The sequence below is a fragment of the Drosophila obscura genome, unplaced genomic scaffold (assembly GCF_018151105.1).
Source record: "Drosophila obscura isolate BZ-5 IFL unplaced genomic scaffold, ASM1815110v1 contig_4, whole genome shotgun sequence".
Taxonomy (NCBI): domain Eukaryota; kingdom Metazoa; phylum Arthropoda; class Insecta; order Diptera; family Drosophilidae; genus Drosophila; species Drosophila obscura.
Genome location: NW_024542828.1, coordinates 7,452,282 through 7,465,986, shown reverse-complemented (window position 1 = coordinate 7,465,986; position 13,705 = coordinate 7,452,282). Strand labels below are relative to the sequence as shown.

Sequence of the window (13,705 nt, the reverse complement as noted above, 5' to 3'; positions counted from 1 at the left end):
CTAGCCAACGCCCATTGCTTGTAATCAATGCTGTAAACACTTATTTTTGTGGTTGTCACCAAACACAGATCCAAACTACAATTTGTACCCCCCCTCAAAAAATACACGAGACTGAGAGAGAGAGAGAGAGCAAAGTTTTTGGCTGTCGTTCTCGGTAACTGCTTTTTGCTGCAGAGGATTTTCCTGTGTGTGAGTGTGTGTGCCACAGTTTTTGTGGTCACAATTCGGCCAGAGAGGATTTCGACTCGTAAAAGGTGCGCCCTTAATGCTGTCCTTTATATGGACCCAGCAGGCAAATGATTATTGGAAAAACAGGTAATGTTTTTTACGCCCGGCTTAAAGGGAAAAGTTTTCCAACGAGAATTGGCCACAGCTTCACCGAGTAATTAGAAATAGGGCTTTCCAGTTTTTTTTGGTGGAATTTGTGAAAGATTTATGACAATTTTGGCGGGCTTTAAGTGTTTTTGAAAATAGGAAATAGTTTTTTTTTTTTTTGTGGTTACTTGCCTCGTCACGCACAGGCAATATATGTTGTTTTTGGAACCGATTCTCGGTCTTAATTCTCGCTGGTCTAACGCCAATAATAATAATAATTGTGTGTAGTTTTTTCTTGGGTTCTGGGGCCCGAGAACGATCACCAGCTGCATTCTCGGGGATTCTGTTCTGCACTTTTCGCATGTTATGTGTAGAACAAAGATCTAAAATCGTAGTTTCATGTGCACAGGTACTCTCTACTGCACCTCCTTCTTCGTTTGTAACTATTTCACATATATTTTCCATATTATATACACCAAAATAGCCCTTGTTTTAAGCTTAAAAGCAGTTGGAATAAATTTCATTGCCTTCACTTTATTCATTCTGATATTCTCTTATATGTCTCGGACACCTGTCGAAAAAGAGAGCCATGTAAACTCTGCAAACCTTTGGGGATCTGTTATAGACAGTTTCACAGTACTTTCCTGCTGCCCCGGTCCGTAGTTAAGTGGCAGGTATAACCCTCTGTCTGTCTTACACTTTGGAGTCCAGTAGATCTTTATAAATCACACACCACACAACACCATCAGCCAGCCAGAGAGCCAATCACCAATCAGCCTCCCCATTTATTTCCCAGGGGTGATCCCAGGGGCAGGCTTCCATCTGCTGTAGAAGTTTTCCCCGAAGGATCTCGGACGAAGGCATTCAAAAACTACAACTTCGTCTTCTCGCCCCTTTAGTGGGTGGCTGAAGCCTGAAGTTTGTTGTTTGTCCGATGGTTTTCAAGTTGCGGTCTTTGTGGTTATGGGCTGCTTCTTGGCCAGAAAGTAATTTGGCCTTTATCTGTATTGCGGTTTAAACACAGAGTAGAGCAGAGTCGAGTCGAGCCGAGAGGGCCAACAGGCGGCAACATCGTTTTGCTTTTGCTTTTGCTGTTGCTGTTGGGTAATATTTTGTTGGTTTAGCAGCATCTTTGTTCTACCACATCCGGGGACTCATTTTGGGTTTGAGTTTTCTTTGGTTTCTGGTTTGAGGGTAAATTGCAATCCTTCCTTCACCCCAGCCTTCCCCACCCACCCTGCCACTGATATGGCCCAAAACTTTTCAGTTTTGCGGCGCTTTGTTTTTGTTGCCATTTTTGCCTGACATTTGCCGCCCAAGTTTTTCATTAAACGGCGGAAAATATTTGAATATTTTTTTGTTTTTGTTTTTTGTTTGTTTTGTTTTTGTTTTGCATCCATCGCTGACACTGGCTGTCATTCTGTTTGGCCCTGTTGGCTGGCAGTTCATTTAAAGTTTATCCTGGTATACCCAACCCCGTTTAATTAGCATTTTGAGTTTCTATCTATTCCGAGTTTCCATCTGCCGGATTGACACTTATTTTTTTTGGCTTCTGCTGCTGCTGCTGCAGCTGCTGCTGCTGTTGCTGTTGCTGCCTTATTGAATGTTTATTTGCTGCTTTGCTTGATTTCGATTTTCTCAACGACTGGGCAAAGGAATTTCCAAAGCAAACAGTCGAACCCTAGAAGCGACTTGGTGTTGACGTGACTCTACATAAGATATAAAAAAAAAATGATACAAAAAAAGGAAGGCAAAGGAGAAGAAAACTCTCTGGGGGGGTGGGGGATGGGCTGCAGATGACTTGGCATCAGACAAAGGCACGGGGGAGACACTAGACTTTTGGTCTCTGTGAGTGGAAGGGGGTGGATGCCGGGGAGACTGCTCCTCTAGTGTTGAGAGTCTCTGTTGAGTGAATTAGCAATTGGCAACCTGCTGAGGCTCAGACTGGGTAGAAGACTGAAACACTGACAGAAATTGTCAGCTGGATTTCAGCAATCGAAGGGGAATTCCTTCAGAGAAGAACTCGATATATTTCTGGTAGCCCAAGTCAGAAATATGTGAATACTGTGAGAGTTAAGAGCTTGGAGAAAGAAGTTTCGATTCGAAAAAATGATTTGGTTACTTAAAAAAGAATAATATAATAATAAATAAATAATAAAAAAATAAATAAAATAAAAAATAAATAAATAATAATAATATTTTTTTTTAATTCATGCTATTTCCCAGCGCTACAAATTCAAACTTATTGAATGGAATATTCCATTTATAAATATTTTTTTTATTTTAATTATTTGTTTATTTATTTATTATTTATTTTATTTATTTAATATTTATTTAGTAATATCAATAATTGTTGTACTCCTCCAGAACCCTTTCTTTCACTCCCTTTCGTTTTTTAAGCATTAAGAATTCTTTTTTTTAATTACAGTTCTTCCAATACGTATCACAACACACTCCGTACGAGAACATCTTTGCTCTGTGTATTCTGCAATCTATTGCTTCCGCTAGCCCAGCCACCCCCTGCACTACCTAAGGAAATATATTCACGTTGCTTTTTCATTATTCATGACAACTTTTGCTCTTGGCCTAAGGTACTGCTCGCACTGTAGCTGAAGTCGAAAGCAAATAACAGATACAGATACGGAAACGGGGCACACACGTGGCGTGTGTGGCATGGTGTGGTGGGGGCGAGCCATAACAAATAACAAAGATGACAATAAAAAGCAGCAAAACAATTTCCCCATAGTACAACAAAACAAAAAAAAACAAGAAAAAATAGAAAAGGGAGAAAAAGGGAACTAATATTTTAAGAAAACACGGGGAGGACACACAGGACACAGGACACACAAAAAAGAGGGGAGAAACTTAATCGCATGTGTGTGGGTAGATGGGGGGGGAGGGCTTTTCTTTCCTTCCAAGTGGCCGTCATCAAATTCAAGTGACATATTTAGACAGCTAAGCGACTCCCAAGGTGAAGCTGAAAGTAGCAGCAGCACCAGGAGCAGTGGCAGCAGTCAGGGGACCAAAGCCAGAAGCCATTGGCAATTTTGCAGCGTCTAGACTCTAGACCATAGAGGCAGCAGTTTCATTCCACACGAGAGAGGGTGGCTGTGGGCAACACCCCCCAAAAAAAGAGAGTGGAAATAAGTAACAATGGAAAGTAATCAAAGTTTAGAATAAAAGATACCCAGTAGTAGGGCACTAACCAAAGGAATGCTATTAAAATTGGTACACGGCTGAATATGTATTTTTAATTTGTTAGCCTTATTTTTATTTTTCATTCTTATTTTAAATGTATTTTGAATTTTATAATCTTATTTTTATTTTTTATTCTTATTTTAAATTTTTAACTTTTAGTTTTTTATTTATTTTGTTTTTTATTTGAAATCAATCGTGATGCATTTTGGTAATATCTATTGTGTATTACTTTTATATATTTAATTTTAAATCATTTAGTTTATTTTTTTATTATTTTTATATTTTAGTTTTAAAATTATTTGATTTAAATATTTTTTTGAGAGGTTGCTAGATCATTATATCTTTCAAATTAACGTAACCAGAGTCATTGTGGTCCAAGGAATACCAGAACACAATATACCCTCACACCCTTCGGAATACCTGGCATCAAAAAACGAACCCAAAAGGACGAGAGAGAAAAATCCTCAGTGAGAAACGTGGGGGCGTGGGCATGGGCATGGGCGAATCCCTGGCCCGGGACAAGTTGCTTTTAATAATAAAATCATTGAGCATCAAAGCATAAAACTCAGTCAAGTGCAACATAAGCTTAAAGACCAGATCGTGATGGAGGGGGAGCTAGTCGCCCTGCCACCTCAGCGCGCTGAGGTTACCTTCAGTGCAACCCCAAATACTCGCACGAGCATCGCATCGCATCGTATGGGTATTTGATTTTCCAACTATCTATAGATACAGATACGTATCTACTGCCTGAATGTGTGCGCTCTTGAATGTGATTTAATGTTATTTTTACAGCCAAATTAGTTGGCTTTTGATGTACGTTTAACTTTTGGCTCTATCCGGGCTTTAAGCTGGCAAAAACCCACAAAAGAAAAGAAAAAAAAAAAAACAATTTATGACAGATGTTGCAGCCAGCAGTCGTAAAGCCTCTCGGCCACAGCTGGGTACCATTAAACCGCACACAAACACATTGCGTATGCCACACGTAGTGTCTCTTGCAGCAGTCGTCGTATCTTTAAGATACACACAAAAGTGTGTGCCCTTTATGTGTACATAAAGGCCAGGCCTTAACTTTTTATTTTTTTGTAGGCCATATTTTGATTGCCACACTCCTGTTTCGAGTGAATTCTCTCTAAACAGAAACTTAAACTCGAGTGCAATCATTTCAAGCTGTTGCTGGTGCATTTTGCATTTTGTTGCTGCCATATCTTTTGCCGCATTATGTGTCCAGATGTTGTTAGGCCGTGTGCCAAAGATTTTGATTGCTTCTCCTTCTCTCTCTCTCTCTCCCTCTCTTTGATTGATGATTGAGTGTGTGGGTGGGAGTGTGCGCCCTCTGCTCACTTCTAATTGAAGTGCAAGCTCAAATAAAATTGCAAAAATTTATTGGCTTTTGCGGAGCAGAGGCAGAAAACAACAAAAAAAAAAAGCTGAAAATAACTGTGTTTGCATTTAATTAAGTGCCTTATCAATAGGGGGCAAAAATATGTTGTGTTTTTGCTTGTTACCCAAACAAATTGAGGGGATTTGTTTGGGGTTGTTTCAGTTGTAAATCGGATTAATTGAATTTTGAATTGTTTTCGGGGCAGGCTATTGTTAGGATTGATGGCTGGGCGTCCGTCTATAGTAAATAAAGGAAAGAGTCTACCTTTACAAGAATAAGTATCTGAAGTGATTTTTTTCTCTGGCTGTATGTTAGAATGACCTTTCAGATGTTTCAGTGGCGCCTTGTAGACCTCTTTCAAGTCTGAATTGTCGCTACAATCTTGCACAATCAGCACCAACCCTTAAGAATAAAAACAATCATCTGAAAAGCCACCATTCCCCTTGCTTTTCCCTCCCCAATCGTACATTTCGAATCAATCAAAAGTGTATGCCTTGATTTGTCTTGCAAATAAATTGATTTGTAATTGAAATTAAATGTTTTTCCCTGTCCCTGGCCACAGGCACACTTGATTGGTTGCTTGTCCACAGACGGCAACGAAACCCTTTAAGCCATGTTTTTTGGCACTAACCAAAGACAGACAGACGGGACAAAATCCTGTGAATACTCCTGTGTTATTTACTATAAACAGCTTTGCCCCTGAACTGTTGTGCCCCCTAAATGTCTTTGCCCCCCCTAGCTCTCTCTTTGTTGTTTGTGTCTGTGTCTCAATGACATTGCTTTCAATTGGGCTTTTTGGAGGAGCCAATTGTTAATTACTACTCTTCCAGATGAGTGTAATATGAAAACTGGGATTTAGTTTGTGGCTCCATAATAAATATAATATTTCTTTTATTTAAAAATGTAGATAAATAATAAATAAATAATAATAATAAATAAATAATGTAGATGATAAATCTCAGAGGTTTGCACTAGTGCAAAATAATTATTTTCACTGAAATCTAAAAACTCCATCGATATTGCAGGGTATTTCTTAGCTTCAGCCTCCGAAATTAGGCTTAATTTCGCGAAAGTTTTCTGTTTATTTCGCTTGGAGAGAGAGAACTCTTCGTCCAGGTCTATCCACAGTTTTTGAACTCCTCCCTCAGCATTAGTCCTCTTTCTGCCCAGGTCTTGCTGTTGCTGTTGTTGTCTTTAAGGATTTCTGGCATTTAATTAGGCGGCAATCAAGTTGACATTTTAAACAATTTAAACAAGCAAACACGCGGCTCTCTCTGTCTGTCTGTCTGTCTGCCGCTGTACTTTGACTACTTTAGCGCATATTAAAACGCTTTATGGCCGAAGGCCAATTGACATTGCCGGGTAAAATGGAATTTAGGAGCTGTGGAGCCCCTTGCCTTTCGGCTGGGGGTCTTCCTTTTTGGAAGCTGAAAATCGATAAATGAGACCTCCTTCGCCTGCTCCTCCCGCTCAGCCACAATTCTGGCTGCTATTAATTATGTCTTTTGCCGTTTTGTCGCATTGACGTGGGCGAAGCAATTAAGTTGCTGCTGGTTTGAAGGCAGCGGGGAAAAGCAGGAAAAGTGCTGCTCTAAGGGGCGCAGAGGAAGAGATGTTGGAGCCAGGCAGTTGTGGGTGGCATTCAGCAAAAGGAAATTAAATGTTGGTCAGAGCCTGTCCTTTTGGTCAGCCAGTCACATAATACCTATCAATGGTCAATTCCCTTTTGACACTCTACCCACACACCACACACCAGCCACCAGCTCCCTCTCCTGTGAGACCATACACACCCCTCACATTTGCCCAAACCCACTCCTGTCGCTCCTCGCCGCCCCACTCCCCTTCCTTATTCAGCCTACGTGACCAGCAATATAATTCATATGAAAATTTAATTTGTATTATTTTTCTGTAGGTTGTACTATGTGGTATGTGTTTCTGTTTTTCTTTGGCTTCGACTGCATGGGAATTGAGCACAAAAAAGATATATATTGAAATATATACAGAATTGGTTAAAATTATAGTGCAGTTTTACTCTAAAAAAAAAAAACAAAATAAATCTTTTTGATTTACAAAATTAACTTAAGTATTTAAGGCTAAATCTAATACAATTTTAAAGAGTTCTAAAAACTAGATCTTTGACTCGCTATACAGAAAAAATATTTTATGAATTTTTATAACAATTTTGTCTTTTTTTCGAATTAAGATAATAAATTTTCAGGCCTAAAAGCTGGATCAAATACTTATGAGCAACCGCTCAACGAATTAAAAAAAAAAAAAAATTATTTCTTTATATTGCTAATAAAATTGATAAGCAGCTAATATTACTGCTATTATTTTGCCTCTAACCGTATGTAATAATAGCTGATAAGCCGCTATTTTTACTGCTATTATCTTGCTTGAATTTAAAGAAAAATAAAATAAAAAAATTATTTCAGTATATTTCTAATATAATTGATTAGCAGCTTATATTACTGCTATTATTTTGCCTCTAATCGTATGTAATAAAATCTAACAAAGAATCAATTTGTTAGCCAGACCAAAGATCAGACATGTATGCGATTCAGGAATTTTAACAAAGAAGATAGTTTTTGCCTCAAATCAAATGTTGGAAGAAAAAAAATATAGTCAATGGAGGACAAAAGAGCCAAAGGGTTTTTTGTTAGCCCGCTAACCGCATGTGAAAATAAATGCTATTAGGTTGAAAATAAACTACAAATAATACCACTAACTATGGCACATCCAGCCACCATTTTATTCGGTATGCCGGAAAATGGCAGGAAATAGAAAAAAAGTACAAAAATTATTGCATATTTAGCAATAAACAGAGAGAGAGAGAGGAAGTGAATATATTGGGCGAGTAAAGTGCGGTTTTGGCATGTTTTTGGGTGGGGTTTGTGGGGGCTTTTCATTGGCTTTTGTGTGTCAACAAGTTTTTGTTTGATCCGTCTGGCCGCAAAATAAATGTGCCACATACTCGTACACGTTTGATCATTTTGTCTGTGCCTGTGTGTGTGGCATTTTTTTTTATTTTGTGTGTGAAAATTTGATTGCATGAACCGCAATTTGAATGATATTTGGTTTTTGTGGTCCACGGGACATGTGATATGGGCAATGATATTGGTTTTTTTTTTTTTTGTGGTTTTGTGGACATAAAGTGATTTCCCCTCATCGATATATTAGCATATTAATTATAGATTTTACTCCTGTACCTTTTTCTTTGGCGAGGATTTTCCTTTAGCCTGAAAATCCTCATTAGCTTAACAATGCGGAAAATCGACAGGCGAGCAGTTGAAAAGCTACGCAAATAGAGTCCATTGAAATAATTACCAGTGGGGGCGGGGGCAATTTGCATCTGAAGTCCAATCTGCATTCGGCTGACCGCATTATCCTTTGGCATCTCTTTCATTCGCTGTCTCACTCACTCTCTCCCTCTCTCTCTCTCTCTCTGGCTGTCTCGCTGTCTGTGGCGCTTATCCGTTGGACAAGTGCTGGACAGCGTTTTAAATTTCATTAAATCTGCTCACTTCGTTTGCCAATGCAATCAACAACAGCAGCAACAGCCACGGCCGCGGCAACGGGGGGGTGGAATGAAAGGAGCGGCAGGATAGGCGCTTCGAGGTTTAGGAGAAGTTTAAGGGTAGCACCTACCGCCGCATTTCATTTACAACGCCTCAAAGTGCTTGAAATCTACTTAGATCCTACGGGCAGTAGGTTCTCCCTTTGCCCCATCTCTAACTATTCTTTCACTCTCCCCCTTTCTTTCCCACTCTCTTCTTAACCTTACGTAATTAACTCGCTTTGGGTCTGGTTTTTCTTGATTTCTTTTAAATACTCTTCCTTAAAAAAGGGTAAATAAGCTAAAGGAAACGTTCTTCTAGGTATTGTACAGTTACAGCTTATAAAAAAAATTCTTTTTGTGTGTATGGGAATATAGTGCTATCGAGAGGACATGGGGATGCCTATGGCAAGAAATATTTACCTTTTATGTTCATATTCGACTTATTTATTTAATTTCAATCAATTAAATTTTAGTGCTTATATAGAAATTATATTTTGTATTACAACTTTGGGCTAAAATCAATAAAGTAATTCTAAAATAAGGTTAAAATGAGATAAAAAATAAAACAAATAAAATTAAAAAATTAATTAGTACAAATTTTTTTTTTTTACCAAAAAATACATTAAATTAGAAACAAATCGTCGAATTTCAAAAACTACTTTACAAAATTATGTTTAATTCTGTACAAAATTAGTTACACGTTTTCTTTTGCCATAAAGAGTATTTATTATTCGATTTTCGCCTAAGGAAATTTCAATTATTCCTTCACTTTGTTTTCACTGCGTTTGATCCACTTTACGGCTAGGATTTTAGTTTAATTTCTTGCAGTTTTCTATAGTTTTGTTTTCTCTACCTTTTGGATGCGATGGTTGGGTTGAGGGAATGGGCAAGGCAAGGGAAGCTGAATAGTTGGCTCTGAAGCTTTCGCTTTTTTCTCTCTAATTTCTTATGCGTTATTTTTCACAGCGTTTTTTCCTCTCCTTATGCCCCCTCTTTTTCTCTTTCCTCTTTTGGCGTCCGGAACTAAGTGAAAAAGTAAACAGAAATCCATTAGCTGGGCAATCATTGACGGCGTCGCCAGCGGCACCGCATCTATCTAACTGTCTCTCTCTCTCCCTCTCTCTCTCTCTCTTACATACACTCCTCCATCTCTTTCACACTTCTCTCGCTCTCGCTCTCACTCTCTCTCTCTCTCTCTCTCTCTTTGAGTGCAAATGAGTGGCAGAGGTCGCGCAGAGCTAGCTGCAAGGGGGGGATAGGATTTTATAAATTGCTGCCCCATCAAGGCATTTGTTCCACTTTTCTTTTCACTTTTTATTTCCATTTGCCCGGCGACAATTTCTCCGACTCAAACTAAACTTAAATAAATAATACAAACGACCAGCTAAAGAGGAGAGCAGCATCACAGCAGGGGGGGGTGGCGTTGCCATGCCCTAATCGATGTCTATTTTATAGCCCAAATCTATGGATGCCCGTATGTGCTCCTTGAGATTGATATAACCATTACGCAGTGATTCCTGGGTCAAGAACTCCCTGACCCTGTCCTCAGTCTCACAAAAGACTAGATTTTCCGTGTGATCGATCAAACGCTTGAGCGGCTCCTGGAATCTATACAGAATTAACAGAGTGGAACTGGCAGCATCCGCTTGACGGCACAGATCGCTCGATAGCTTCGATATACCCTGGGCGGCGGTGTAATCGAGACCCGTAATGCTCTGGCCATCGATGACAACGGTTATGCTGAAATTCGCCTGTGTGCAGGCCTTGAGGACACGTTCCCGCAGGTAATTGATGGCCGGAAAGTAGATGCCATTGCCGGGCGTCACGCGGATATACTGCATCTCATCCAGCTCCTCAATCTTCACACGAACCTCGGGACGTGCCCACAGGAATAGCAGATGCAAAGCCGTCACCACAATGCTAACAAACAGACCCACTTCCACACCGAACAGCACGCACACACAGAAGCACAGCAGCCAGGTGGCAAAGTCACGCTTGGAGTCACGCCACAAACGCAGCGGCAGCTTAAAGTCCAGCAGCGTGATTATCGAGCATATCAGAATGGCCGCCAGTGTGGCTTCCGGTATGAAATTGAAGTACGGACTGAGATAGCTCAAAGCCAGCAACACAATGATACCTAAGCGTAGACAGTTAAATATTATTGTTTCTTCTGCAATTATGTCACTTTTTTTATGGCTTACCCAAATAAAGATTTGCCATGGGTGTCTTGAGGCCACAGGCCGTGCTTATGGCATAGCGGGTAAAGGCACCCGACGAGGGCATGGCCTGGACACAAGAGCCAAACATATTGCACAGTCCCACGGTGAGGAGCTCTTGATTTGTGTCCACCAGCCCCTTGGGAGCTGACAAAAGGGATTTTAGAGAGAGAGAGAGAGAGATATTAGTTAAAAGTTGTAATGGATGGATAATTTTATAGATTCAAATTGTTCTTCAGGGTTTCTTCAGTGTAATAAGTTTATGGGGAAAGGCTGAATAGTATTAGAAGCAAGTTCAATAGATTTCTGGGGTACTACTATTGATTTTGTATATATGTATCATACTTTTTTTATGTATCTCCCAATTACTCAAAGGTTTCTTTCGACACAATCTTTGTTTACATTGACAATATGTCACCACAAATACACTTTAAGACCTTAAGAATCGAGTGCTACCCGCTACGTCTAGACATGCGAATTACTCACTCAACTTTCCAATCGATATATTCGTGAGTATGCCCACAATTGGTATGACAATAATCCCCATATTGAGCTCCTTTAAGATATCCCAGAAACTGTAGTTCCGCTGGGGCGTTTCAATCTGCAGACTCGGAATCGTAAAGTTGGGCAAAGTGGCCAAGGCGTTCTGGCTAAGAGCATAAGGTACGTGGCCCGCTTGTTGCAGCCAAACGTAGGTGACAATGCCCCCGATAAGAACGATGAGAGTATTCCTAGAGGTGGATAAATAGCGACAGCAGATCCGTGTAACTTTTCCATAATTTTCATTGCTAGCCACGCGTTCGAGTAGCTACAAAATAGAGAGAGAGAGAGAGAGAAATGCTTAGGGTATATGTGGGATGGGCTAGTTTATGGACACAAACCTCAAGTAAAAGCAGAAAAGCTATAGCACAAATGCCCATAGTGAGATCAGCCATATTCGATTCATCGATCCGAGAACTTAGGGTAGAGACAGAGCTTAAAAGACCCGCCACTAAGTACTTAATGCCCAGCAACACTTTCAGCTGTGATTCGATCACCAAAATGGCAGTGGCTGAGGAAAAGGCCTTGATCACAGGCATTGAGATGAACTCAAAGATGAAACCTGTAAAAATAAAATTAAAATATGAAGTTAGGTGACAAAAAAAATTAACTAAATGTACAAAGAAGAAAAACAAAAAAATTATTCATATACTAAAATAACGAATAAATCATTCACGCTTTGGGGTATTACAAATTAAACCAGCAACAAATAAATGAATAATAAAATAGAATTTATGTTACAAAACTATTAATTTTAAAGATAAAATTTAGTCTTAAAGCTTAAAATCAAATTAATTAAAAATCAAGATAAAAAAAAGACCAAATAAATAAACAAATTTATCATCAAATCTATTAAATATATAGAAAATAATCACAATGGAACTTAATCTTAAATGAATCATATCATATGAGAGTCTGTAGACCCCAATTTATTGTGATTTCAATGAGAATAAACAGTGCAATCATCACCTAAGGAAGGTGCTAATTGATGCTAAATAGGTGCATATGAATTATCATATAACTTAATAAATTGACGTACATACAACTCAATTGGTTTCGTTTCGGTTATGTCTCAAGTTCAGGGAGGCGAACATCAGACACCGCAGTAACACTTGAATCAATTTAGCAATGAGATCACACAAAAACATACAGATAAATAGATAAATAGATAGATAAATAGATAGATACACTCACCTAGTCTTAGAGCACCCATAATTATCTGTACAATGCCGCTGAAAAATGTAAGCAAAAATGCAAACTCTATCGGTCGCCCCACCGTAAATTGTACACTGACCAACGCCACCAGACTGGTGGGTCCAATGATAACCTTATCAATGGAACCAAACACCATATAGATCAACGGTCCAATGAAGGCCGAACACAGGCCATAGCGTGCCGGCAGACCCGCAAGCAGGGCACAGGCCATGCTCTCGGGTATGATGGTTAGGCCCAATGTAATGCCCGCTATAAAATCATCGATGCCCCATTCTGTAGAGTACAAAGGTAGCCATTGGGTTGCTGGCACATGACGATGCAGGCGACGTTTCCATTTGGATATTGGTGCGGGTTTCTCGTCCTCCGTTTGTGTATGTCTCGTGGCCAAGAGACTCTGAGCCGTTGCCTTTTCCTGGGCCTGAGCATCCGTCTCCAATTGCGGATACATATCACTGGATCACAACACACGTCTATCAGCCACGAAACGCGACTGGCGAATGATACTGGTGTGTGCGGGCCATGCGCATCTACTAGATGATAATGATCCGTATAAATCGTAAACGTAGCTTGTATTGTAGATCATCTTTGTGGAGAGATGTTTGCTCTTGTGTTTATTTACCTTACATATCAGAGCCTCAATTGGCATTGTCTCTCTCTCTCTCTCTCTCTATCTCTCTTTCGCTACGTTTTGTTTCGTTTCGTTTTTGGGTTCTCTTTACGAGTTCTCTTTGTGGTTTGACGGATCTCTGGCAATAATCATACATATATTATATCTAAACCACATCCGCGACGCTATCTAAATTATCGTTGGTTTATTAATTTGTTTTGTTAATTGATTTATATCCTGGTAGATGATTGAAAACATGTGTAAAATATGACTTTAGAAATACGGTTGTATCAACAAAATATTTCCTATGAGAAATGATATATATCATCATCTTCTTGGCATGCGATAATGTTTAATGAAATATTTATTCCAGAAAGATTCAGTTAAATATTGCAACGATAACTTTTTCTTTTCGCTACCCAAGATGTTCATAAAATTTCCCCTTATTTCACCATCTTTCACAGCAAAAATAAAAGTCATTAAACTTTATCTTTCCCTGTCTCTCGCTGGTTCCATTTAATGTAATTATATTTCTAGATTATTTTTTCCATTCGCACGAACATTCGCCACACATGTGGCGTGGCGTATGATTCATATTTGCTTTTCGTGCCTTTTCCTTTTAATGTTCTCTTCCTACCCACCCATCCGCCGCTCCGTTGCTGCTGTTTGTCTAG

General features: G+C 39.3%; 1 protein-coding gene across 1 annotated transcript; it reads right to left on the bottom strand.

Moving 5' to 3' along the window:
• Nucleotides 1-9,869: 9,869 nt before the first annotated feature.
• Nucleotides 9,870-12,927, bottom strand: LOC111065489 (sodium-independent sulfate anion transporter). Its single transcript, XM_022353703.2, has 5 exons — nt 12,404-12,927; nt 11,551-11,771; nt 11,156-11,477; nt 10,655-10,816; nt 9,870-10,590 (listed from the first exon to the last, which is right to left on the bottom strand). The coding sequence occupies exons 1-5, from the start codon at nt 12,870-12,872 to the stop codon at nt 9,887-9,889; spliced, it is 1,878 nt and encodes a 625-aa protein (XP_022209395.2). The 5' UTR covers nt 12,873-12,927; the 3' UTR covers nt 9,870-9,886.
• Between the last annotated feature and the right edge of the window lie 778 nt (nt 12,928-13,705).

Excerpts from the sequence above, each read along its gene's own strand:
- LOC111065489 (XM_022353703.2), bottom strand. The coding sequence starts at position 12,872 with ATGTATCCGCAATTGGAGACGGATGCTCAGGCCCAGGAAAAGGCAACG. Across the intron at positions 11,772-12,403 it reads TATGGGTGCTCTAAGACTAG|GTTTCATCTTTGAGTTCATC; the intron begins GTGAGTGTATCT and ends TTATTTTTACAG. Across the intron at positions 11,478-11,550 it reads CTTTTCTGCTTTTACTTGAG|CTACTCGAACGCGTGGCTAG; the intron begins GTTTGTGTCCAT and ends TCTATTTTGTAG.